Below are 26,840 nucleotides of genomic sequence, written 5' to 3'. Positions count from 1 at the left end.
TGACAGATCCTCTATACTACACCACACAGGAGAGCTGACAGATCCTCTATACTACACCTTACAGGAGAGCTGACAGATCCTCTATACTACACCTTACAGGAGAGCTGACAGATCCTCTATACTACACCACACAGGAGAGCTGACAGATCCTCTATACTACACCACACAGGAGAGCTGACAGATCCTCTATACTACACCACACAGGAGAGCTGACAGATCCTCTATACTACACCACACAGGAGAGCTGACAGATCCTCTACACTACACCACACAGGAGAGCTGACAGATCCTCTATACTACACCACACAGGAGAGCTGACAGATCCTCTATACTACACCACACAGGAGAGCTGACAGATCCTCTATACTACACCACACAGGAGAGCTGACAGATCCTCTATACTACACCACACAGGAGAGCTGATAGATCCTCTATACTACATCACACAGGAGAGCTGACAGATCCTCTATACTACACCACACAGGAGAGCTGATAGATCCTCTATACTACACCACACAGGAGAGCTGACAGATCCTGTATACTACACCACACAGGAGAGCTGATAGATCCTCTATACTACACCACAGAGGAGAGCTGACAGATCCTCTATACTACATCACACAGGAGAGCTGACAGATCCTCTATACTACACCACACAGGAGAGCTGACAGATCCTCTATACTACACCACACAGGAGAGCTGACAGATCCTCTATACTACACCACACAGGAGAGCTGACAGATCCTCTACACTACACCACACAGGAGAGCTGACAGATCCTCTATACTACACCACACAGGAGAGCTGACAGATCCTCTATACTACACCACACAGGAGAGCTGACAGATCCTCTATACTACATCACACAGGAGAGCTGACAGATCCTCTATACTACACCACACAGGAGAGCTGACAGATCCTCTATACTACACCACACAGGAGAGCTGATAGATCCTCTATACTACATCACACAGGAGAGCTGACAGATCCTCTATACTGTACTACACTACACAGGAGAGCTGACAGATCCTCTATACTACACCACAGAGGAGAGCTGACAGATCCTCTATACTACACCACACAGGAGAGCTGACAGATCCTCTATACTACACCACACAGGAGAGCTGACAGATCCTCTATACTACATCACACAGGAGAGCTGACAGATCCTCTATACTACACCACACAGGAGAGCTGACAGATCCTCTATACTACACCACACAGGAGAGCTGACAGATCCTCTATACTACACCACACAGGAGAGCTGACAGATCCTCTATACTACACCACACAGGAGAGCTGACAGGTCCTCTATACTACACCACAGAGGAGAGCTGACAGATCCTCTATACTACACCACAGAGGAGAGCTGACAGATCCTCTATACTACACCACACAGGAGAGCTGACAGATCCTCTACACTACACCACAGAGGAGAGCTGACAGGTCCTCTATACTACACCACAGAGGAGAGCTGACAGGTCCTCTATACTACATCACACAGGAGAGCTGACAGGTCCTCTATACTACACCACACAGGAGAGCTGATAGATCCTCTATACTACACCACACAGGAGAGCTGACAGATCCTCTATACTACACCACACAGGAGAGCTGACAGATCCTCTATACTACACCACAGAGGAGAGCTGACAGGTCCTCTATACTACATCACACAGGAGAGCTGACAGATCCTCTATACTACACCACACAGGAGAGCTGACAGATCCTCTATACTACACCACACAGGAGAGCTGACAGATCCTCTACACTACACCACACAGGAGAGCTGACAGATCCTCTATACTACACCACAGAGGAGAGCTGACAGGTCCTCTATACTACACCACAGAGGAGAGCTGACAGGTCCTCTATACTACATCACACAGGAGAGCTGACAGGTCCTCTATACTACACCACACAGGAGAGCTGATAGATCCTCTATACTACACCACACAGGAGAGCTGACAGATCCTCTATACTACACCACACAGGAGAGCTGACAGATCCTCTATACTACACCACACAGGAGAGCTGACAGGTCCTCTATACTACACCACACAGGAGAGCTGACAGATCCTGTATACTACACCACACAGGAGAGCTGATAGATCCTCTATACTACACCACAGAGGAGAGCTGACAGATCCTCTATACTACATCACACAGGAGAGCTGACAGATCCTCTATACTGTACTACACTACACAGGAGAGCTGACAGATCCTCTATACTACACCACAGAGGAGAGCTGACAGATCCTCTATACTACACCACACAGGAGAGCTGACAGATCCTCTATACTACACCACACAGGAGAGCTGACAGATCCTCTATACTACATCACACAGGAGAGCTGACAGATCCTCTATACTACACCACAGAGGAGAGCTGACAGATCCTCTATACTACACCACACAGGAGAGCTGACAGATCCTCTATACTACACCACACAGGAGAGCTGACAGGTCCTCTATACTACACCACAGAGGAGAGCTGACAGATCCTCTATACTACACCACAGAGGAGAGCTGACAGATCCTCTATACTACACCACACAGGAGAGCTGACAGATCCTCTACACTACACCACAGAGGAGAGCTGACAGGTCCTCTATACTACACCACAGAGGAGAGCTGACAGGTCCTCTATACTACATCACACAGGAGAGCTGACAGGTCCTCTATACTACACCACACAGGAGAGCTGATAGATCCTCTATACTACACCACACAGGAGAGCTGACAGATCCTCTATACTACACCACACAGGAGAGCTGACAGATCCTCTATACTACACCACAGAGGAGAGCTGACAGGTCCTCTATACTACATCACACAGGAGAGCTGACAGATCCTCTATACTACACCACACAGGAGAGCTGACAGATCCTCTATACTACACCACACAGGAGAGCTGACAGATCCTCTACACTACACCACACAGGAGAGCTGACAGATCCTCTATACTACACCACAGAGGAGAGCTGACAGGTCCTCTATACTACACCACAGAGGAGAGCTGACAGGTCCTCTATACTACACCACAGAGGAGAGCTGACAGGTCCTCTATACTACATCACACAGGAGAGCTGACAGGTCCTCTATACTACACCACACAGGAGAGCTGATAGATCCTCTATACTACACCACACAGGAGAGCTGACAGATCCTCTATACTACACCACACAGGAGAGCTGACAGATCCTCTATACTACACCACACAGGAGAGCTGACAGATCCTCTATACTACACCACACAGGAGAGCTGACAGATCCTCTATATTACACCACACAGGAGAGCTGACAGATCCTCTATACTACACCACACAGGAGAGCTGACAGATCCTCTATACTACACCACACAGGAGAGCTGACAGGTCCTCTATACTACACCACAGAGGAGAGCTGACAGATCCTCTATACTACACCACACAGGAGAGCTGACAGATCCTGTATACTACACCACACAGGAGAGCTGATAGATCCTCTATACTACACCACAGAGGAGAGCTGACAGATCCTCTATACTACATCACACAGGAGAGCTGACAGATCCTCTATACTACACCACACAGGAGAGCTGACAGATCCTCTATACTACACCACACAGGAGAGCTGACAGATCCTCTATACTACACCACACAGGAGAGCTGACAGATCCTCTATACTACACCACACAGGAGAGCTGACAGATCCTCTATACTACACCACACAGGAGAGCTGACAGATCCTCTATACTACACCACAGAGGAGAGCTGATAGATCCTCTATACTACACCACACAGGAGAGCTGACAGATCCTCTATACTACACCACACAGGAGAGCTGACAGATCCTCTATACTACACCACAGAGGAGAGCTGACAGATCCTCTATACTACACCACACAGGAGAGCTGACAGATCCTCTATACTACACCACAGAGGAGAGCTGACAGATCCTCTATACTACACCACACAGGAGAGCTGACAGATCCTCTATACTACACCACAGAGGAGAGCTGATAGATCCTCTATACTACACCACACAGGAGAGCTGACAGATCCTCTATACTACACCACACAGGAGAGCTGACAGATCCTCTATACTACACCACAGAGGAGAGCTGACAGATCCTCTATACTACACCACACAGGAGAGCTGACAGATCCTCTATACTACATCACACAGGAGAGCTGACAGATCCTCTATACTACACCACAGAGGAGAGCTGACAGGTCCTCTATACTACACCACACAGGAGAGCTGACAGATCCTCTATACTGTACTACACCACACAGGAGAGCTGATAGATCCTCTATACTACACCACACAGGAGAGCTGATAGATCCTCTATACTACACCACACAGGAGAGCTGACAGATCCTCTATACTACACCACACAGGAGAGCTGACAGATCCTCCATACTACACCACACAGGAGAGCTGATAGATTCTCTATACTACACCACACAGGAGAGCTGACAGATCCTCTATACTACACCACACAGGAGAGCTGACAGATCCTCTATACTACACCACACAGGAGAGCTGACAGATCCTCTATACTACACCACACAGGAGAGCTGACAGATCCTCTATACTACACCACACAGGAGAGCTGACAGATCCTCTATACTACACCACACAGGAGAGCTGACAGATCCTCTATACTACACCACACAGGAGAGCTGACAGATCCTCTATACTACACCTTACAGGAGAGCTGACAGATCCTCTATACTACACCACACAGGAGAGCTGACAGATCCTCTATACTACACCACACAGGAGAGCTGACAGATCCTCTATACTACACCACACAGGAGAGCTGACAGATCCTCTATACTACACCACACAGCAGAGCTGACAGATCCTCTATACTACACCACACAGGAGAGCTGATAGATCCTCTATACTACACCACACAGGAGAGCTGACAGATCCTCTATACTACACCTTACAGGAGAGCTGACAGATCCTCTATACTACATCACACAGGAGAGCTGACAGGTCCTCTATACTACACCACACAGGAGAGCTGACAGGTCCTCTATACTACACCACACAGGAGAGCTGACAGATCCTCTATACTACACCACACAGGAGAGCTGACAGATCCTCTATACTACACCACACAGGAGAGCTGACAGATCCTCTATACTACACCACACAGGAGAGCTGACAGATCCTCTATACTACACCACACAGGAAAGCTGACAGATCCTCTATACTACACCACACAGGAGAGCCGACAGATCCTCTATACTACACCACACAGGAGAGCGGACAGATCCTCTGTACTACACCACACAGGAGAGCTGACAGATCCTCTATACTACACCACACAGGAGAGCTGACAGATCCTCTATACTACACCACACAGGAGAGCTGACAGGTCCTCTATACTACACCACAGAGGAGAGCTGACAGATCCTCTATACTACATCACACAGGAGAGCTGACAGATCCTCTATACTACACCACACAGGAGAGCTGACAGATCCTCTATACTACACCACACAGGAGAGCTGACAGATCCTCTATACTACACCACACAGGAGAGCTGACAGATCCTCTATACTACACCACACAGGAGAGCTGACCGATCCTCTATACTACACCACACAAGAGAGCTGATAGATCCTCTATACTACACCACAAAGGAGAGCTGACAGATCCTCTATACTACATCACACAGGAGAGCTGACAGATCCTCTATACTACACCACACAGGAGAGCTGACAGATCCTCTATACTACACCACACAGGAGAGCTGACAGATCCTCTATACTACACCACACAGGAGAGCTGACAGATCCTCTATACTACACCACACAGGAGAGCTGACAGATCCTCTATACTACATCACACAGGAGAGCTGACAGATCCTCTATACTACACCACACAGGAGAGCTGACAGATCCTCTATACTACACCACAGAGGAGAGCTGATAGATCCTCTATACTACACCACACAGGAGAGCTGACAGATCCTCTATACTACACCACACAGAAGAGCTGATAGATCCTCTATACTACACCACAGAGGAGAGCTGATAGATCCTCTATACTACACCACACAGGAGAGCTGACAGATCCTCTATACTACACCACACAGGAGAGCTGACAGATCCTCTATACTACACCACAGAGGAGAGCTGACATATCCTCTATACTACACCACACAGGAGAGCTGACAGATCCTCTATACTACACCACACAGCAGAGCTGACAGATCCTCTATACTACACCACACAGGAGAGCTGACAGATCCTCTATACTACACCACACAGGAGAGCTGACAGATCCTCTATACTACACCACAGAGGAGAGCTGATAGATCCTCTATACTACACCACAGAGGAGAGCTGACAGATCCTCTATACTACACCACAGAGGAGAGCTGACAGATCCTCTATACTACATCACACAGGAGAGCTGACAGATCCTCTATACTACACCACACAGGAGAGCTGACAGATCCTCTATACTACACCACACAGGAGAGCTGACAGATCCTCTATACTACATCACACAGGAGAGCTGACAGATCCTCTATACTACACCACAGAGGAGAGCTGACAGGTCCTCTATACTACACCACACAGGAGAGCTGACAGATCCTCTATACTGTACTACACTACACAGGAGAGCTGATAGATCCTCTATACTACACCACACAGGAGAGCTGATAGATCCTCTATACTACACCACACAGGAGAGCTGACAGATCCTCTATTCTACACCACACAGGAGAGCTGACAGATCCTCCATACTACACCACACAAGAGAACTGACAGATCCTCTATACTACACCACACAGAAGAGCTGACAGATCCTCTATACTACACCACAGAGGAGAGCTGACAGGTCCTCTATACTACACCACACAGGAGAGCTGACAGATCCTCTATACTGTACTACACTACACAGGAGAGCTGATAGATCCTCTATACTACACCACACAGGAGAGCTGACAGATCCTCTATACTACACCACACAGGAGAGCTGATAGATCCTCTATACTACACCACACAGGAGAGCTGACAGATCCTCTATACTACACCACACAGGAGAGCTGACAGATCCTGTATACTACACCACACAGGAGAGCTGACAGATCCTCTATACTACACCACACAGGAGAGCTGACAGATCCTCTATACTACACCACACAGGAGAGCTGACAGATCCTCTATACTACACCACACAGGAGAGCTGACAGATCCTCTATACTACACCACACAGGAGAGCTGACAGATCCTCTATACTACACCACACAGCAGAGCTGACAGATTCTCTATACTACACCACACAGGAGAGCTGACAGATCCTCTATACTGTACTACACCACATAGGAGAGCTGACAGATCCTCTATACTACACCACACAGGAGAGCTGACAGATCCTCTATACTACACCACACAGGAGAGCTGACAGATCCTCTATACTACACCACACAGCAGAGCTGACAGATCCTCTATACTACACCACACAGCAGAGCTGACAGATCCTCTATACTATACTACACCTTACAGGAGAGCTGACAGATCCTCTATACTACACCACACAGGAGAGCTGACAGATCCTCTATACTACACCACACAAGAGAACTGACAGATCCTCTATACTACACCACACAGGAGAGCTGACAGATCCTCTATACTACACCACACAGGAGAGCTGACAGATCCTCTATACTACACCACACAGGAGAGCTGACAGATCCTCTATACTACACCACACAGGAGAGCTGACAGATCCTCTATACTACACCACACAAGAGAGCTGACAGATCCTCTATACTACACCACACAGGAGAGCTGACAGATCCTCTATACTACACCACACAGGAGAGCTGACAGATCCTCTATACTACACCACACAGGAGAGCTGACAGATCCTCTATACTACACCACACAGGAGAGCTGACAGATCCTCTATACTACACCACACAGGAGAGCTGACAGATCCTCTATACTACACCACACAGGAGAACTGACAGATCCTCTATACTACACCACACAGGAGAGCTGACAGATCCTCTATAATACACCACACAGAAGAGCTGACAGGTCCTGTTGTGATGTCTCAGTACGGAATGATGTGGCCCCATACTGTCCTCCTACCCTGTCAGGCAGAGTCCTTGCATGTCCCCAGGGCTCCCCTGCAGCATACCCCATTATGTACTATATATAGGTTTGCCTCATTTAATGTACTGTTGCTTTAATGCTTGTACCACATGATTGTTACCCAGAGGGCTCCAGTGACCAGGTTACCCCCCAAATGACCTATGGGCTCCTTGCACAGCCACCCTACATAACCGGGGAGGGGCTGCAATCTCTCCATTAGCACATTGCTACTTCTGCTGAAGTCCAGTGCAGTCGTCTCAGTGTCTGTGTCCAGAGCATTGGAGGCCTCAAGACTAAAGTCCTGCAGCCACAAATTGGTCATCAGTAAGTCAAGTCATCTTATTGTCAGTCACCATCTCTGTCAAGTCCATCTGTAGTCACCGTGGCCTGCACTAAAGTCAGTCTAACTACTGCAAGTCCCAGCAAGCCTGCAAGGTCCCCCTGTGTCACTGGTCACCTCCCTGGGATATTTGACTGCACTGTAAAGACTATATCACCTGTCTTGCCCCAGTAATGCTGCCGTTATCCTTAATATGGCATGGTGTCTTCATTGCCCCTGCCTAACCCAGGATCAGCAGTATTAACTTCAGGTGGTTAAGGCTAAACCACGCCCTGGCATCACGACAAGAAGGGGTTAATACCATCTGCCCCTCTGGCCATAACATCTTCCCTGCATTTAGCCTGCACCTTACACTCCGACACCACAACTTTTTGGCATCCTACAAACAGGATACGGGTGTGCGCCATTTACCACAAGTCCTCTCTCCTAGTCTGAACTGTGTCTGAGACTGTCTATAATAGTCGCATGCCATTGCAAAAGAATCTGCGCCAGAAAATTGTACGGGACTGGCGCTTGTGAAATAGAGGGGGAGATGAAGAGAATTTTGCAGCCTGCTGTTTGGAAATCTTTGAAAGTTATAACCACAATGTGCAAAATTAGAACTGAAACCATGTCACGTTGTTCCACTGTGCCAGTACATGAAAGGGTTAAGATGGTGCCGGAGAAGCATGTGAAAATGTGCCGCGCTGGTCAATGTCCCGACCCTGGGCGCGGAAGTCATGTCGCTGTGTCCATGCCAAAGTGGAATTATGAAGATCCACCTCTTATTGCTGGGGGACCTGAAGTCAGCGCTGCACTGACGACAGCCTTCCGGACGGCGGCCATTTTACAGAAGCCTGTTATAAAACACACCACGCGGTCAGTGCTCCTTAGTTTGCCGGAAGTCTCAGAGAGCAGTAAGATGGCAGAGCAGGCAAGTGCAAACGTGGAGAGTACAAAGATGGCGCTGGAGGACCGGCAACTTGCCGCGGCCAAAGCGCAAACTTTCAAAGACCTTGCTGACCAGTTGCAGCGGTTGTCCCTCTGGGCCAATAAGGCCTGTCACCTGATCCCGCTATCGGAGGATGACGACTGGCCAGCAACCCCTGAAGGGGGAACTTCCAAGTCATCAAATGCATCATCGCCAGACCTGGGGGTCCTGGGCCGAAATACCGATGGAGGAATCGGAAGTGAGTGCCCCGGCTGAGGCCGCTTTTTCTACCCCTCCTTCTGCCCCTATTCCAGAGCAAACTCTCCAAGCCCAGAAGTCTGTAAAGTCTACTGCACGTCCGCAGTCACCACCCCTACCCAGATGGTTATTTGGCGATGAGCCTAACATGATCAGGTACATGAGGGAGCATCTTCTTCCCCTGCCAGGGAAGTCCCATCCCCCAGTTTCTACAACCCAGTCCGAAAGGGCCTACAGAGACACTGAGGTAGCTGCAATTGTGGAGGAACTGAGGGCACAGAGGATGGAGAGATATGGGGAGAGGCAGCTGCCATACGAGGTGCGACAGGAGCAGCAGCAAGATACCAAGAAGTTGGAGGCCCTATATATCCGAAAGTCAGAGCACCCCCGAGAGGGTGAGACACCCCTGGAGTGCCGTCACGCAACTGTAATCAAGTTTGACAAGGTGAGGGGGTTTGGCACCCTTATGGACTGCCAACACGGGGGCACCATTCTAGTGAACAGGAGGGCAGTACAAAGAGACTTTCTCCCCCCAGCTATGCATTCTCTGGAGAGTGGGGAGATTGAAGAGTACATGCCTGTGCAGAGCATGAGAGGTGAGTGGGTGGCAGCGGTGACTCGCCCGAAGAATCCTACTCAAATCCCATTTGCCTACTTCCCATCGGACGACTGGAATGCAGATCCGTTTGGGTTGCTGTCCACAAAAGCTAAAAGACACCCTCCGTGAGGAGGAAGTCTGCCTGCCCGAGATGCCAAGCCATGGGTCCAAAATACCTGACCAAGTCATCTGAGGGTGTGCCCGGGCCTACTCTTAGGGGCGTAGAGGTTTGGCCTAATCAGCGAGTACCAATGAAAGTGCCTCGGCCTAATCCAACTGTTGTGGAGGTTTGGCAGGCCCAACAGGCACCATCCGTCCTTCCCCCAGTGGTGCAAGCTGCTGCGGTACAAGTAGTAGTTACGGTGAACCCAACCATCACCGATTCCCGGTTGTCCCGGTGTCTCTTGGAACACACATGTGAACGCCATGAAGGGGGCCCAGTCTCGCGGTCCTAAGTTTATGTCACAACCTAGGAAGCAAACCGACCAGCGAGGCTGGGATGGAAAGATGCATCTTGTTAACTAACTTTACCATTGTGGGCGACAAGACTAACTAATGTTTGTGTGCGAGAACACTCTTATTGTTACAGGTTACAAGCAATATTTAAGTACAGAGCCTGACGAACTTGTCAAGACGGTTAAAGTTGTAACCAATCTCCTAAGTGTTGTGCTTAGCACCTAGCCGAGATTCTCTAAAAAGAACTCTATAATGTATCTGGACTATTGAGCGGTACATGGACACGTTTGTATATATTGCCATAGTAATATATTTTTGCTTACCAGTTTGTATGAGTATTTGTGTTGTAATAGTATAATGTAATAAAATGTATATAATCTGTTGTACATGAAAGTCATGGTGTACAGTGTTTTCTTGGTGTTTGGCAGCTCTTTATGGGAGGTATCCTGATCTAATCAAGAGAGACGACATTTCCACCTCCCTGCCAGCACCGAGTACTGTGAAGCAAAATACAAAGATCAAGTGTGAAGTAACCGTTAGTATCACACATAGAGTCACTGAGTACATATATTTATATATATTCATGTACACATATCCATCATTTCACTAGGGCTGTAGCACTAACCATTAAACAGTCCACACTAATGTCTCTATAAATTGTCATATGTCTAATGTATTTTCTCTTGTGTCCTCGTGCTCAGGATACTTTCCCGGCCAGAAGGTATACCTGTAACCTGCTATGCACATATCAAATAGTCAAAGGTCAATGCCTAGAAATGCCTAGTCTAAATTATATATCTAGTGTTCTGGGGAGAAGTGTGTAATGCCAAGGGACCCTAGTAGCCAAGGCATTGGGTAAAAAGCCTCCGGCAGCCCAATCCGTCTTATTTTGTGTCAACAGTTGCATAAAGTGTGTTATAGTCAAGTGTAATGTTATCAAGTCATGTTCCTAAAATAGTCATAAAAGTTTATGTCTTCAGAGCGTGTATGGACATTATACAAGAACTCTTTATTTTCATTGGTCATACTAAGGTTCAGCCTGGAAATGGACGTTAAGTGCAATGCTCCAGGACTGCATGCAGCCACTGTGGCCATTTCGCTCCTCCTCCATCCCGGACTGGGTGTCGAGGGTGACTTTATTCAAGTGAGGGAGTTTGTGATGTCCCAGTACGGGATGATGTGGCCCTGTACTGTCGTCCTGCCCTGTCAGGCAGAGTCCCTGCATGTCCCCAGGGCTCCCCTGCAGCATACCCCCATTATGTATATAGGTTTGCCTCATTTATTGTACTGTTGCTTTAATGTTTGTACCAGATGATTGTTACCCAGAGGGCTCCAGTGACCAGGTGACCCCCCCCAAGTGACCCATGGGCTCCTTGCACAGCCCCCTAGTTATCTAGGGGAGGGGCTGCAATCTCTCTCTTAGCACATTGCTCTTCTGTATACTGAGGTCCAGTGCAGTCGTCTCAGTGTCTGTGTCCAGAGCATTGGAGGCCTCAAGCCTAAAGTCCTGCAGCCACAAGTCGTTCATCAGTAAGTCAAGTCATCTTATTGTCAGTCACCATCTCTGTCAAGTCCATCTGTAGTCACCGTGGCCTGCACTAAAGTTAGTCTAACTACTGCAAGTCCCAGCAAGCCTGCGAGGTCCCCCTGTGTCACTGGTCACCTCCCTGGGATATTTGGCTCTACTTCAAAGACTATATCACCTGTTTTGCCCCAGTAAAGCTGCTGATATCCTTAATCTGGTGTCTTCATTGCCCCTGCCTAACCCAGGATCAGTGGTATTACCTTTGGGTGGTTAAGGCTAAACCACGCCCTGGCGTAAAGACAAGAAGGGGTCAATACTATCTGCCCCTTGGGTCATAATATCTGCTCTGCATCTACCCTGCACCTCACATTCCGACACCTCTACACTATAATACACTACACTGGAGAGCTGACAGATCCTCTATACTGCACCACACAGGAGAGCTGACAGATCCTCTATACTACACCACACAGGAGAGCTGATAGATCCTCTATACTACACCACACAGGAGAGCTGATAGATCCTCTATACTACACCACACAGGAGAGCTGATAGATCCTCTATACTACACCACACAGGAGAGCTGACAGATCCTCTATACTACACCTTACAGGAGAGCTGACAGATCCTCTATACTATACCACACAAGAGAGCTGATAGATCCTCTATACTACACCACACAGGAGAGCTGACAGATCCTCTATACTACACCACACAGGAGAGCTGACAGATCCTCTACACTACACCACACAGGAGAGCTGATAGATCCTCTATACTACACCACAGAGGAGAGCTGATAGATCCTCTATACTACACCACACAGGAGAGCTGATAGATCCTCTATACTACACCACACAAGAGAGCTGATAGATCCTCTATACTACACCACACAGGAGAGCTGATAGATCCTCTATACTACACCACAGAGGAGAGCTGATAGATCCTCTATACTACACCACACAGGAGAGCTGACAGATCCTCTATACTACACCACACAGGAGAGCTGATAGATCCTCTATACTACACCACACAGGAGAGCTGATAGATCCTCTATACTACACCACACAAGAGAGCTGATAGATCCTCTATACTACACCACACAGGAGAGCTGACAGATCCTCTATACTACACCACACAGGAGAGCTGATAGATCCTCTATACTACACCACAGAGGAGAGCTGATAGATCCTCTATACTACACCACACAGGAGAGCTGACAGATCCTCTATACTACACCACACAGGAGAGCTGACAGATCCTCTATACTACACCACACAGGAGAGCTGACAGATCCTCTATACTACATCACACAGGAGAGCTGACAGATCCTCTATACTACACCACACAGGAGAGCTGACAGATCCTCTATACTGCACCACACAGGAGAGCTGATAGATCCTCTATACTACACCACACAGAGGAGAGCTGATAGATCCTCTATACTACACCACACAGGAGAGCTGATAGATCCTCTATACTATACCACACAGGAGAGCTGATAGATCCTCTATACTACACCACACAAGAGAGCTGATAGATCCTCTATACTACACCACACAGGAGAGCTGACAGATCCTCTATACTACACCACACAAGAGAACTGACAGATGCTTTATATTACACCACACAGGAGAGCTGACAGATCCTCTATACTACACCACAAAGGAGAGCTGACAGATCCTCTATACTACACCACACAGGAGAGCTGATAGATCCCCTATACTAGACCACACAGGAGAGCTGATAGATCCTCTATACTACACCAGACAGTAGAGCTGACAGATCCTCTATACTACACCACACAGGAGAGCTGATAGATCCTCTATACTACACCACACAGGAGAGCTGACAGATCCTCTATACTACACCACACAGGAGAGCTGACAGATCCTCTATACTACACCACAGAGGAGAGCTGACAGGTCCTCTATACTACACCACACAGGAGAGCCGACAGATCCTCTATACTACACCACACAGGAGAGCTGACAGATCCTCTATACTACACCACACAGGAGAGCTGACAGATCCTCTATACTACACCACACAGGAGAGCTGACAGATCCTCTATACTACACCACACAGGAGAGCTGACAGATCCTCTATACTACACCACACAGGAGAGCTGACAGATCCTCTATACTACACCACACAGGAGAGCTGACAGATCCTCTATACTACACCACACAGGAGAGCTGACCGATCCTCTATACTACACCACAAAGGAGAGCTGACAGATCCTCTATACTGTACTACACTACACAGGAGAGCTGATAGATCCTCTATACTACACCACACAGGAGAGCTGATAGATCCTCTATACTACACCACACAGGAGAGCTGATAGATCCTCTATACTACACCACACAGGAGAGCTGATAGATCCTCTATACTACACCACACAGGAGAGCTGACAGATCCTCTATACTACACCACACAGAAGAGCTGATAGATCCTCTATACTATACCACACAGGAGAGCTGACAGATCCTCTATACTACACCACACAGGAGAGCTGACAGATCCTCTATACTATACCACACAGGAGAGCTGACATATCCTCTATACTACACCACACAGGAGAGCTGACAGATCCTCTATACTACACCACACAGGAGAGCTGACAGATCCTCTATACTACACCACACAGGAGAGCTGACAGATCCTCTATACTACACCACACAGGAGAGCTGACAGATCCTCTATACTACACCACACAGGAGAGCTGACAGATCCTCTATACTACACCACACAGGAGAGCTGACAGATCCTCTATACTACATCACACAGGAGAGCTGACAGATCCTCTATACTACACCACACAGGAGAGCTGACAGATCCTCTATACTACACCACACAGGAGAGCTGATAGATCCTCTATACTACACCACACAAGAGAGCTGATAGATCCTCTATACTATACCACACAGGAGAGCTGACAGATCCTCTATACTACACCACACAGGAGAGCTGACAGATCCTCTATACTATACCACACAGGAGAACTGACATATCCTCTATACTACACCACACAGGAGAGCTGACAGATCCTCTATACTACACCACACAGGAGAGCTGACAGATCCTCTATACTACACCACACAGGAGAGCTGACAGATCCTCTGTACTACACCGCACAGGAGAGCTGACAGATCCTCTATACTACACCACACAGGAGAGCTGACAGATCCTCTATACTACACCACACCGGAGAGCCAACAGATCCTCTATACTACACCACACAGTAGAGCCGACAGATCCTCTATACTACACCACACAGGAGAGCCGACAGATCCTCTATACTACACCACACAGGAGAGCTGACAGATCCTCTATACTACACCACACAGGAGAGCGGACAGATCCTCTATACTACACCACAGAGGAGAGCTGACAGATCCTCTATACTACACCACACAGGAGAGCTGACAGATCCTCTATACTACACCAAACTGGAGAGCTGACAGATACTCTATACTACACCACACAGGAGAGCTGACAGATCCTCTATACTACACCACACAGGAGAGCTGACAGATCCTCTATACTACACCACACAGGAGAGCTGACATATCCTCTATATTACACCACACAGGAGAGCTGACAGATCCTCTATACTACACCACACAGGAGAGCTGACATATCCTCTATACTACACCACACAGGAGAGCTGACAGATCCTCTATACTATACCACACAGGAGAGCTGACAGATCCTCTATACTACACCACACAGGAGAGCTGACATATCCTCTATACTACACCACACAGGAGAGCTGACAGATCCTCTATACTACACCACACAGGAGAGCTGACAGATCCTCTATACTACATCACACAGGAGAGCTGACAGATCCTCTATACTAGACCACACAGGAGAGCTGATAGATCCTCTATACTACACCACACAGGAGAGCTGACAGATCCTCTATACTACACCACACAGGAGAGCTGACAGATCCTCTATACTACACCACACAGGAGAGCTGATAGATCCTCTATACTACACCACACAGGAGAGCTGACAGATCCTCTATACTACACCACACAGGAGAGCTGACAGATCCTCTATACTACACCACACAGGAGAGCTGACAGATCCTCTATACTACACCTTACAGGAGAGCTGACAGATCCTCTATACTACACCTTACAGGAGAGCTGACATATCCTCTATACTACACCACACTGGAGAGCTGACAGATCCTCTATACTACACCACACAGGAGAGCTGACAGATCCTCTATACTACACCACACAGGAGAGCTGACAGATCCTCTATACTACACCACACAGGAGAGTTGACAGATCCTCTATACTACACCTTACAGGAGAGCCGACAGGTCCTCTATACTACACCACACAGGAGAGCTGACAGATCCTCTATACTACACCACACAGGAGAGCTGACAGATCCTCTATACTACACCACACAGGAGAGCTGACAGATCCTCTATACTACACCACACAGGAGAGCTGATAGATCCTCTATACTACACCACACAGGAGAGCTGACAGATCCTCTATACTACACCACACAGGAGAGCTGACAGATCCTCTATACTACACCACACAGGAGAGCTGACAGATCCTCTATACTACACCTTACAGGAGAGCTGACAGATCCTCTATACTACACCACACAGGAGAGCTGACAGATCCTCTATACTACACCACACAGGAGAGCTGACAGATCCTCTATACTACACCACACAGGAGAGCTGACAGATCCTCTATACTACACCTTACAGGAGAGCTGACAGATCCTCTATACTACACCACACAGGAGAGCTGACAGATCCTCTATACTACACCACACAGGAGAGCTGACAGATCCTCTATACTACACCACACAGGAGAGCTGACAGATCCTCTATACTACACCACACAGGAGAGCTGACAGATCCTCTATACTACACCACACAGGAGAGCCGACAGATCCTCTATACTACACCACACAAGAGAACTGACAGATCCTCTATACTACACCACACAGGAGAGCTGACAGATCCTCTATACTACACCACACAGGAGAGCTGACAGATCCTCTATACTACACCACACAGGAGAGCCGACAGATCCTCTATACTACATTACAGAGAAGAACTAAAAAAAAGTCAATGGGCAAATTTATAAAACCCTGTGCAAAGGAACAGTGGGGTAGTTGCCCATAGCGACCTGTCAAATGCCACCGTCCATTTTTCAAAGGCCTTTAAAAATGAAAACATGATAGAAGTATAGGGCGGCACTGCCTAGATTACCACCATGTGATACCTGGAGAGGTGCCGAATTAAGAGAAGCCTCAATCCCAAAGTCAGTCTTTCAGTGCTCAGTGGCAGTAGAGCAGGAGCAGATGTTCATACCATACAAAAAGAAAAGATGCTCACCTCACTCGATGCGCTGACATCAAATTGCTTCTTTATTCAGACAAGGGGTTCACAGACTTTGGGAGTGGAGACACGAGGACAGGTCAACGACCGTTTCGCTACATCATGAGTCCGCTCCCGATCTATAAAGCGGGGCCACGGCGTGGCCCCACGTCATAGCGGGTCGGGCCCAGCCTCTAACAACAGCCGGGACCTGTGGCTAATAGCGCGCGGCACTGATCGCAGTGCGGCGCGCTATTATCCCTTCAGACGCGGCGATCAAAGTTGATCGCCGCGTCTGAAACAAAAGTAAACCGTTCCTGGCAGCTCAGTCTGGCTGATCGGGACATCGCGATAAATTCACGATGTTCCCATCAGCTGGGACGCAGGCGGAGGTCTCCTTACTTCTCTCTGCGGCTTCCGATCGTCGATTGATTGCTCCAAGCCTGAGCTACAGGCTTGAGCAATCGACCGCCTATCTGACTGATCCCTGCAAAGCTATGGGATCAGCATAGGAGCATAGGAGATCAGTGTGTGCAGTGTTATAGGTCCCTATAGGAGCTATAACACTGCAAAAAAAAAAGTGAAAAAAAAAGTTAAAGGTCATTTAACCCCTTCCCAATTAAAAGTTTGAAACACCCCCTTTTCACATTAAAAAAACTGTGTAAATAAAAAAATAAATAAACATATGCGGTATCGCCGCGTGCGAAAATGTCCGAACTATAAAAATATATCGTTAATTAAATCGCACGGTCAATGGCGTGTGTGCAAAAAAATTCCAAAGTCCAAATAGTGTATTTTTGGTCACTTTTTATATCATGAAAAAATGAATAAAAAAATGAATAAAAAGCGATCAAAAAGTCCGATCATTACAAAAATGGTGAAAATTTGGTGCAACACGGCGCAAAAATTAGTCCTCATACCGGCCCGTACGTGGAAAAAAAAAGTTATAGGGGTTAGAAGATGAGAATTTTTAACATATACATTTTCCTGCATGTAGTTATGATTTTTTTCCGAAGTACGACAATATCCAACCAATATAAGTAGGGTATCATTTTAACCGTATGGACCTACAGAATAAAGATAAGGTGTTATTTTTACCGAAAAATGCACTGCGTAGAAATGGAAGCACCCAAAATTACAAAATGAAATTTTGTCGCACAATGATTTATTTTTGCATTTCGCCTTGGATTTTTTTGTAAAATGACTGATGTCACTGCAAAGTAGAATTGGTGGCGCAAAAAATAAGCCATAATATGGATTTTTAGGTGCAATATTTAAAGCGTTATGATTTTTGGAAGGTGATGAGGAAAAAATGAAAATGCAAAAACGGAAAAACGCTGAGTCCTTAAGGGGTTAAAAATGAAAGTTGGAATCCTCTACAGCAAATCCACAACTATAATTTTTTTTGTGGTTTTGTTGCAAATTTGTACTTTTCTGTTAAAAGTCAATAGGGAAAAAACATTGCACCCTATCCGCAACAAAAAAAAAAAAACATGTGAAATTGAAAATCTGTAGGTCTCCCTCGTCACGGTTCCTGTGCAGATTTTATATGTCATTTCTTAAAATCTCATCAACATTACTGCTACTGTAAACTGCATTTTTTTCTGCATGAAAACTCCATGTGGAAATTCTACAGCCTATATGCCGTATCCTTAAAACAAAACAAAAAAAGTAGGTCATTTAAGGCAGCTATGTGGAGGAAAACTTCTCGCTTCAGCTTATTGTGTTCTTTTGACATGCAGGACAAGGAGGCAAGCAGCTTGTGCCAGGGAGTACAGAGCCATAACAATGATGTCAGATCCGAGTCCCTGAAAAAGCTGGCTGCTCTCTCCACTGATGTCACATTTGCTCAGGAATTCATTAGTCGAGATGGCCTTCGTATTTTGTCCCGGACAGTTGAAGAAGAAGAAGAGTAAGGATCAGTAATTAAGGATATTTTTCTATAACTGACTGCATGACAATGGTGTTATTCGGTTACCAATGCACAGCCTCATACATACAAAATATGTTAAAGGGTAGCTCCTACCATCCTATTTTTTTTTTTCTGTCCCTGCCTATTGCCAATCTATCCCTAACCCCCTCCCTGCTTTAAATTTTTATTTTTACTATATTAAAAATGCTTTTTATCTGCCTGGCAGTGTGCTCACTGCTCACTGATGCCTGCTGGGGGGGACTTCTGCCCTTAGTTCATCTACACAGGGTGCCTCCAGCTGTTTCATCACTACAACTCCCAGCTTGCCCTGACATCTATTGGCTGTCAGGGCATGCTGGGAGTTGTAGTATTGAAACAGCTGAAGGCACCCTGTGTAGATAAACTATTAGTTACATGCGGCGCTTTGTCAGGTCATGTGCTAAAACAGATCCTGTGTCTGTATGTTTTGTCACAGTATGTGCATGGTATTTTTTATAATAGGAGATAAGCAGCTCCAGGCTCCTTTGGTGCTCCTTATTATGGGAAAAACAAAGGATCAGACAAACAGACAGACAGAAGACATTTGTAAGGAAGAGTGTGTCCAGGTTATGACATTACACATCTGATTGTGGATCTTAGTGAAAACAATGATCTCATGTGTACAGCTAGAAATGCAGAAAAATGTTCTCCTATGATATTCCTCTATTGTAAAACAAGCTTCTAGTCATATATTATCCCTAATGCTGTCTGATATGGAGGATAATGCTCTTCTTCACCAGCTGCATGTGTCTTTGTCTTGGCAGGCGTGGAGAGGTGATGTGCCACACGCTGAGGGCCATCTCCGAACTGATGGAACATGGCGTTGTGTCCTGGGAGACGTTCAGTACCAAGTTCATACAAAAGGTACACATGAATCCCATAATTAACATTATACTGGCACTAGACACCAGCGGATTAGGGGCACCATAAAACAAACCTAGAGCAAGTCTGGGACTGACAACACCACTCACTGGTACCATGACCAGAGCTAGAGGAAGGTCACAAGGTTGGCAAATACTTACACAAAAGCTTAACAGCAGCTTTATCCTAATGAAAAATAAGTTGGATGGATACAAAGACAGAAAACTTATTAGTAAATAATCTCATCTAATTGAGATTAGATGAACGATATACACATCTTATACATAAACAAAATTCCATGAAGGTCTCAGGACACCTTAAACTAATAAACCAACTCTTAGGGATAAACCCCTTGGCGAAAAGCTCTACTACTACAGACATCTATCCCCCTCCCCCCCCCCCCCCGCAAAAAAAAAAAATATTATATTATATTGAGCTATTGGGTGGCTGCTGTGTTTTTGGTACAAAAACTGACACTTTGTACAAGCTTTAATGTATGAAATAAAACTGTTTAATTATAGTTTTTTTTCCCCATGGGGTTTATCCTCTATGGTTGATATAATAATTTATATACACATCTATTCTTATGGTGATATGTACACGTCTTATGGTGATATGTACACGTCTCATCATACCCCTGTGATATGTATACACGTCTCATCTAATCCCAGAGATATGTACAAGTCTTACCTCACCCCAGTGATATTTACATGTCTCATCTTATCCCAGTCATATATACACATTTTAGCTCATCCTAGTGATATGTACAGTACACACGTCTCATCTTATCCCAGTGATATGTACACATCTTATCTTATCCTAGTAATAGCTGTATGTATACACGTCTCATCTTATACCAGTGATATGTACACATCTTATCGTATCCTAGTAATAGCTGTATGTATACACGTCTCATCTTATACCAACGATATGTACACATCTTATCTTATCCTAGTAATAGCTGTATGTATACACGTCTCATCTTATACCAGTGATATGTACACATCTTATCTTATCCTAGTAATAGCTGTATGTATACACGTCTCATCTTATACCAGTGATATGTACACATCTTATCGTATCCTAGTAATAGCTGTATGTATACACGTCTCATCTTATTCCAGTGATATGTACACATCTTATCTTATCCTAGTAATAGCTGTATGTATACACGTCTCATCTTATTCCAGTGATATGTACACATCTTATCTTATCCTAGTAATAGCTGTATGTATACACGTCTCATCTTATACCAGTGATATGTACACATCTTATCTTATCCTAGTAATAGCTGTATGTATACACGTCTCATCTTATACCAGTGATATGTACACATCTTATCTTATCCTAGTAATAGCTGTATGTATACACGTCTCATCTTATACCAGTGATATGTACACATCTTATCTTATCCTAGTAATAGCTGTATGTATACACGTCTCATCTTATCCCAGTGATATGTACACATCTTATCGTATCCTAGTAATAGCTGTATGTATACATGTCTCATCTTATACCAGCGATATGTACACATCTTATCTTATCCTAGTAATAGCTGTATGTATACACGTCTCATCTTATACCAACGATATGTACACATCTTATCTTATCCTAGTAATAGCTGTTTGTATACACGTCTCATCTTATACCAGTGATATGTACACATCTTATCTTATCCTAGTAATAGCTGTATGTATACACGTCTCATCTTATACCAGTGATATGTACACATCTTATCGTATCCTAGTAATAGCTGTATGTATACACGTCTCATCTTATTCCAGTGATATGTACACATCTTATCTTATCCTAGTAATAGCTGTATGTATACACGTCTCATCTTATACCAGTGATATGTACACATCTTATCTTATCCTAGTAATAGCTGTATGTATACACGTCTCATCTTATACCAACGATATGTACACATCTTATCTTATCCTAGTAATAGCTGTTTGTATACACGTCTCATCTTATACCAGTGATATGTACACATCTTATCTTATCCTAGTAATAGCTGTATGTATACACGTCTCATCTTATACCAGTGATATGTACACATCTTATCGTATCCTAGTAATAGCTGTATGTATACACGTCTCATCTTATTCCAGTGATATGTACACATCTTATCTTATCCTAGTAATAGCTGTATGTATACACGTCTCATCTTATACCAGTGATATGTACACATCTTATCTTATCCTAGTAATAGCTGTATGTATACACGTCTCATCTTATACCAGTGATATGTACACATCTTATCTTATCCTAGTAATAGCTGTATGTATACACGTCTCATCTTATACCAGTGATATGTACACATCTTATCTTATCCTAGTAATAGCTGTATGTATACACGTCTCATCTTATACCAGCGATATGTACACATCTTATCTTATCCTAGTAATAGCTGTATGTATACACGTCTCATCTTATACCAGTGATATGTACACATCTTATCTTATCCTAGTAATAGCTGTATGTATACACGTCTCATCTTATTCCAGTGATATGTACACATCTTATCTTATCCTAGTAATAACTGTATGTATACACGTCTCATCTTATACCAGCGATATGTACACATCTTATCTTATCCTAGTAATAGCTGTATGTATACACGTCTCATCTTATACCAGTGATATGTACACATCTTATCTTATCCTAGTAATAGCTGTATGTATACATGTCTCATCTTATTCCAGTGATATGTACACATCTTATCTTATCCTAGTAATAGCTGTATGTATACACGTCTCATCTTATACCAGTGATATGTACACATCTTATCTTATCCTAGTAATAGCTGTATGTATACACGTCTCATCTTATTCCAGTGATATGTACACATCTTATCTTATCCTAGTAATAACTGTATGTATACACGTCTCATCTTATACCAGCGATATGTACACATCTTATCTTATCCTAGTAATAGCTGTATGTATACACGTCTCATCTTATACCAGTGATATGTACACATCTTATCTTATCCTAGTAATAGCTGTATGTATACATGTCTCATCTTATTCCAGTGATATGTACACATCTTATCTTATCCTAGTAATAGCTGTATGTATACACGTCTCATCTTATACCAGCGATATGCATATATGTTTCTTCTTATCCCAGTGATATGTATACACGTCTCATCTTATCTATACACGTTTCATCTTATATCAGTAATATGAAAACACATCTTATGTTATCCCAGTAATATGTACGCACATCTATTCTAGTGATATGTACACATCTAATCTTATCCACGTAATACCTACACGCGTCTCATTTTATCGCAGTGATATGTACACATCTTATTTTATCCTAGTGATACGTACACATGTCAACCACAAGGCTCTAATTTTTTTATATTTACTAGGTTGTGACATTTGTTAACGTAAATCTGATGCTGCTGGAGATCACTCAACTAGCCCTAATCATCCTGGAAAATGTAGTTCAGAGTAACACAAAGCTGGGAGACATGGTTAGGCAAGAAATCCCTCTGGATAGGTTGCTTACTCTTCTACAGCTGTAAGTTGATTTTTTTAAATATTCACATGGTAAAAAATAGTAGATATACATTAAACATAGGAATAGAATCTGAATAAAAATTAGTAGGTAGTCCGCAGGGCATTAGATCACCCACCGTTTCTAGAAAAGGAAACAAGGTAGGGTGATGGGTGGGAGTAAGAAAAATAAAAAAATGTTGTTGAGCTTCCAAGTAATGGGTAGTTTAGAGGCACATAGGAAAGCATCAGGCAATGAGCTGATGCTCTTACTCTCTCTCCCAGGCAACAACATTTTAGGGCATTGCCTAAGGATAAGAGGAGAAATTGGGTCTCTTAGGGTGGACATCAATGGCTCATTTAAAGGGTACCTCTTATCAAATAAACTTTTGATATATTTTAGATATAATAAGTTATAATGAATGTTGAATAACTTTCCAATAACATGTTAATGAAAAATATGCTTCTTTCTATTGTATTTTTCCCGATCAGTCCTGTCACAAGCATTTCTGACTCATGCTGGAGTCCTAAACACTCAGAGCTGCCAGTCTGCTTTGTTCACAGCCAAACAGGCTGTGAACAAAGCAGGCTGGCAGCTCTGAGTGTTCTCCTTTGTGAACAAAGCAGACTGGCAGCTCGTAGTGTTTAGGACTCCAGCATGAGTCTGAAATGCTTGCTGCCAGGACTGGTAGGGAGACACCTAGTGGTCATTTGTTCAAAGTGGAAAATTAAATAGAAAGAAGCATATTTTTTAATAACATGCAATTGTAAAGTTATTCTGCATACATTAATCTATAATATATCAAAAGTTTTTTTGATGAGAGGTACCCTTTAAAGGAGTTATCCAGGAATAGAAAAGCAGAGCTAATTTCTTTCAAAAATAGCTCCACGTCTGTCCCCAGGTTGTGTGTGGTATTACAATTTGGCTCCATTCACTTCAATGGAACTGAGCTGCAGAACCACACCCAACCTGGAGACAGGCGGGGAGTGTTTTTTCTATTCCTTGGTAACCTCTTTAAGGTGTCTGACATATAAAATCTAAAGCAGAAATGCTGTAAATCAACTTCCAGCCCTAGATGAAAGATTGGATTGTCAATGGGGCATGAATATACCAGGTCAATGCAGTGAGGTTTTTGGGATGGGTGTTTTTTTTTACTTTATAGGCAGTGTCCTGGACATGTTAAACCAGCAACTAAACAAGCAAGAGTGTTTGATCTTTCTATGGAATCAGAAGGGCATAAATGTGTAATTTTAATATTAAATTCTAGTATGTTGTAAATTTAGCATTAAAGGGATCCTCTAGGGAATTTAAGAAAAATAAAAATGCCACCACAATACCTGCTCTGTGTCCCCTGTAGTTATCCTTGTGATTTTGCCAGCTCCTGTGGCCCCTGTGGTCTTCTGAATATTCTTTTTCCTTGCTTGCAGTCCAGACCACAACTCCCTGCAATCAGTGCGGCTCTGTATAATGGTTGCCAGCCAATTGCTTTTACTATCTGTGTGCATGCTGTATTGTTGTAAACACAGTCAGCAGCACACAATGTCTTTTCTTTCAAACGATCCTTCCCCCCAGCAATAAATCATGCTATGCTATGAATGGCAGCAGTCAGAGTTTAGATCTTCAGCAGGCAAAGAGCAGCGTTATGTGCTGAAGAGACTTGGCTTCCCTGCCTGCAAGATCCTCACACAGGGTGGTGGAGGGGAGGTGTGGCTGTGAAACCAGACCCCTAGACAAGACAGAAATCACATGGTGTTTGTCTTTCAAGGTTTGGGGCTAGTGATGTTTAGACGGATGGGCTATGGGTTTAGTTTATAGTGAGAAAACTCCATTAAGTTTCTTGATAACCAGTGATTTAAAAAAGTAGCAAAAACCTCATCCATATTATAATTTTCCATTAATCTGTAGTTGTACCTGCTATAAACCAGTTACCTGTATCGTGTCGCTTAAACCATAAGCCTTTGACCACAAAGACTAACCTTGCAATACTATAATAATGAACTATAATGATATTCTCAGTAACACTGTATCCTTAAAGGGATATTAGAATAGAAAGCAATAATAATAAAGATTATTATAATAAAGATCATATTCCACAGTATGCTTTCTACAATGGTCGAGATATCTTTTTATAAAAATAAGTGTAATATCTCCTTTGCAGTCCAGATCAGGAGACACAGATTAAAGTGATGGCGCTCCTTGTGGCCTTGCTACAGAAGGTTGGAGAAAGAGAAAGAGTGGTAGGTGTATAGGTATAATCTACATCATTTTGGCTCTCATCTTGCTGTAAATTGCTGATTATGTCTTTTGTGCCAGGAAATGTTGGATTATCTTTGGAAAAAAAACATGAGGCAGTTTATCCACAAGGTAAGAAGTTATCAACAGGTATGTGAGGTGTGGGTGTTATGTATTTGATACAGAGCAAGATATGTGTGCTATATGTTTCAGAACATTATTCACGGCTGGCCAAAACTTGGGGATGAAATGCGTCACTACCTGTATGTACTACAGTGTCTCAGTCTGGGCCTATTGGAAAGTCGGATGAGGATACCGATGGATCCCAGTGATACAGTAAGATAATACATTTTTTCTACATTATAACTTAAATATATCGATACATCCAAGACAAAAACTGGATTGATTTGCCCATAGCAACCAATCACAGCTCAGCTTTCATTATTCCAGAGCTTGTTAAGGGGTTTATCTAGCGCCGGGGGGTTTCAAAAATATGCTCACTGTGTGGGATATTACAAAATAAACCTCTACTTAATAAAAACCTATAGCTTATGCCTCTAGGACCTCACCAATGGTGCATAATGGTGTGGACAAAGATAGATGTAACAGCATTTATTCAAAAATTGCTTTTAATTCAGATATAAAATGTAATATATATATAAATAAAATAGTAGAAAAATATCAAAATAGTAGCAAAATATCACATTACACTGGCATT

The 26,840-nt window shown here is 44.5% G+C and overlaps 1 protein-coding gene across 2 annotated transcripts in view; it reads left to right on the top strand.

Moving 5' to 3' along the window:
* The window catches only part of ELMO3 (engulfment and cell motility 3), a 54,504-nt gene that overhangs the window by 6,874 nt on the left and 20,790 nt on the right, over positions 1-26,840 (top strand). For both annotated transcript variants that reach the window (XR_008845059.1, XM_056525297.1), the window contains exons 6-11: positions 19,311-19,480; positions 20,284-20,383; positions 23,763-23,914; positions 26,049-26,127; positions 26,204-26,254; positions 26,336-26,458. Coding sequence is in view for 1 of the 2 variants with exons in the window: in XM_056525297.1 (XP_056381272.1) it covers positions 19,311-19,480; positions 20,284-20,383; positions 23,763-23,914; positions 26,049-26,127; positions 26,204-26,254; positions 26,336-26,458 (675 nt within the window). In the remaining variant the exon portion in view is untranslated. The remainder of the gene's footprint in view (positions 1-19,310; positions 19,481-20,283; positions 20,384-23,762; positions 23,915-26,048; positions 26,128-26,203; positions 26,255-26,335; positions 26,459-26,840) is intronic.

This window comes from Hyla sarda, chromosome 6 (genome assembly GCF_029499605.1).
Source record: "Hyla sarda isolate aHylSar1 chromosome 6, aHylSar1.hap1, whole genome shotgun sequence".
Lineage (NCBI taxonomy): Eukaryota > Metazoa > Chordata > Amphibia > Anura > Hylidae > Hyla > Hyla sarda.
Note: the sequence above shows the minus strand (reverse complement) of the source record. Positions and strands in the feature narration are given on the sequence as shown.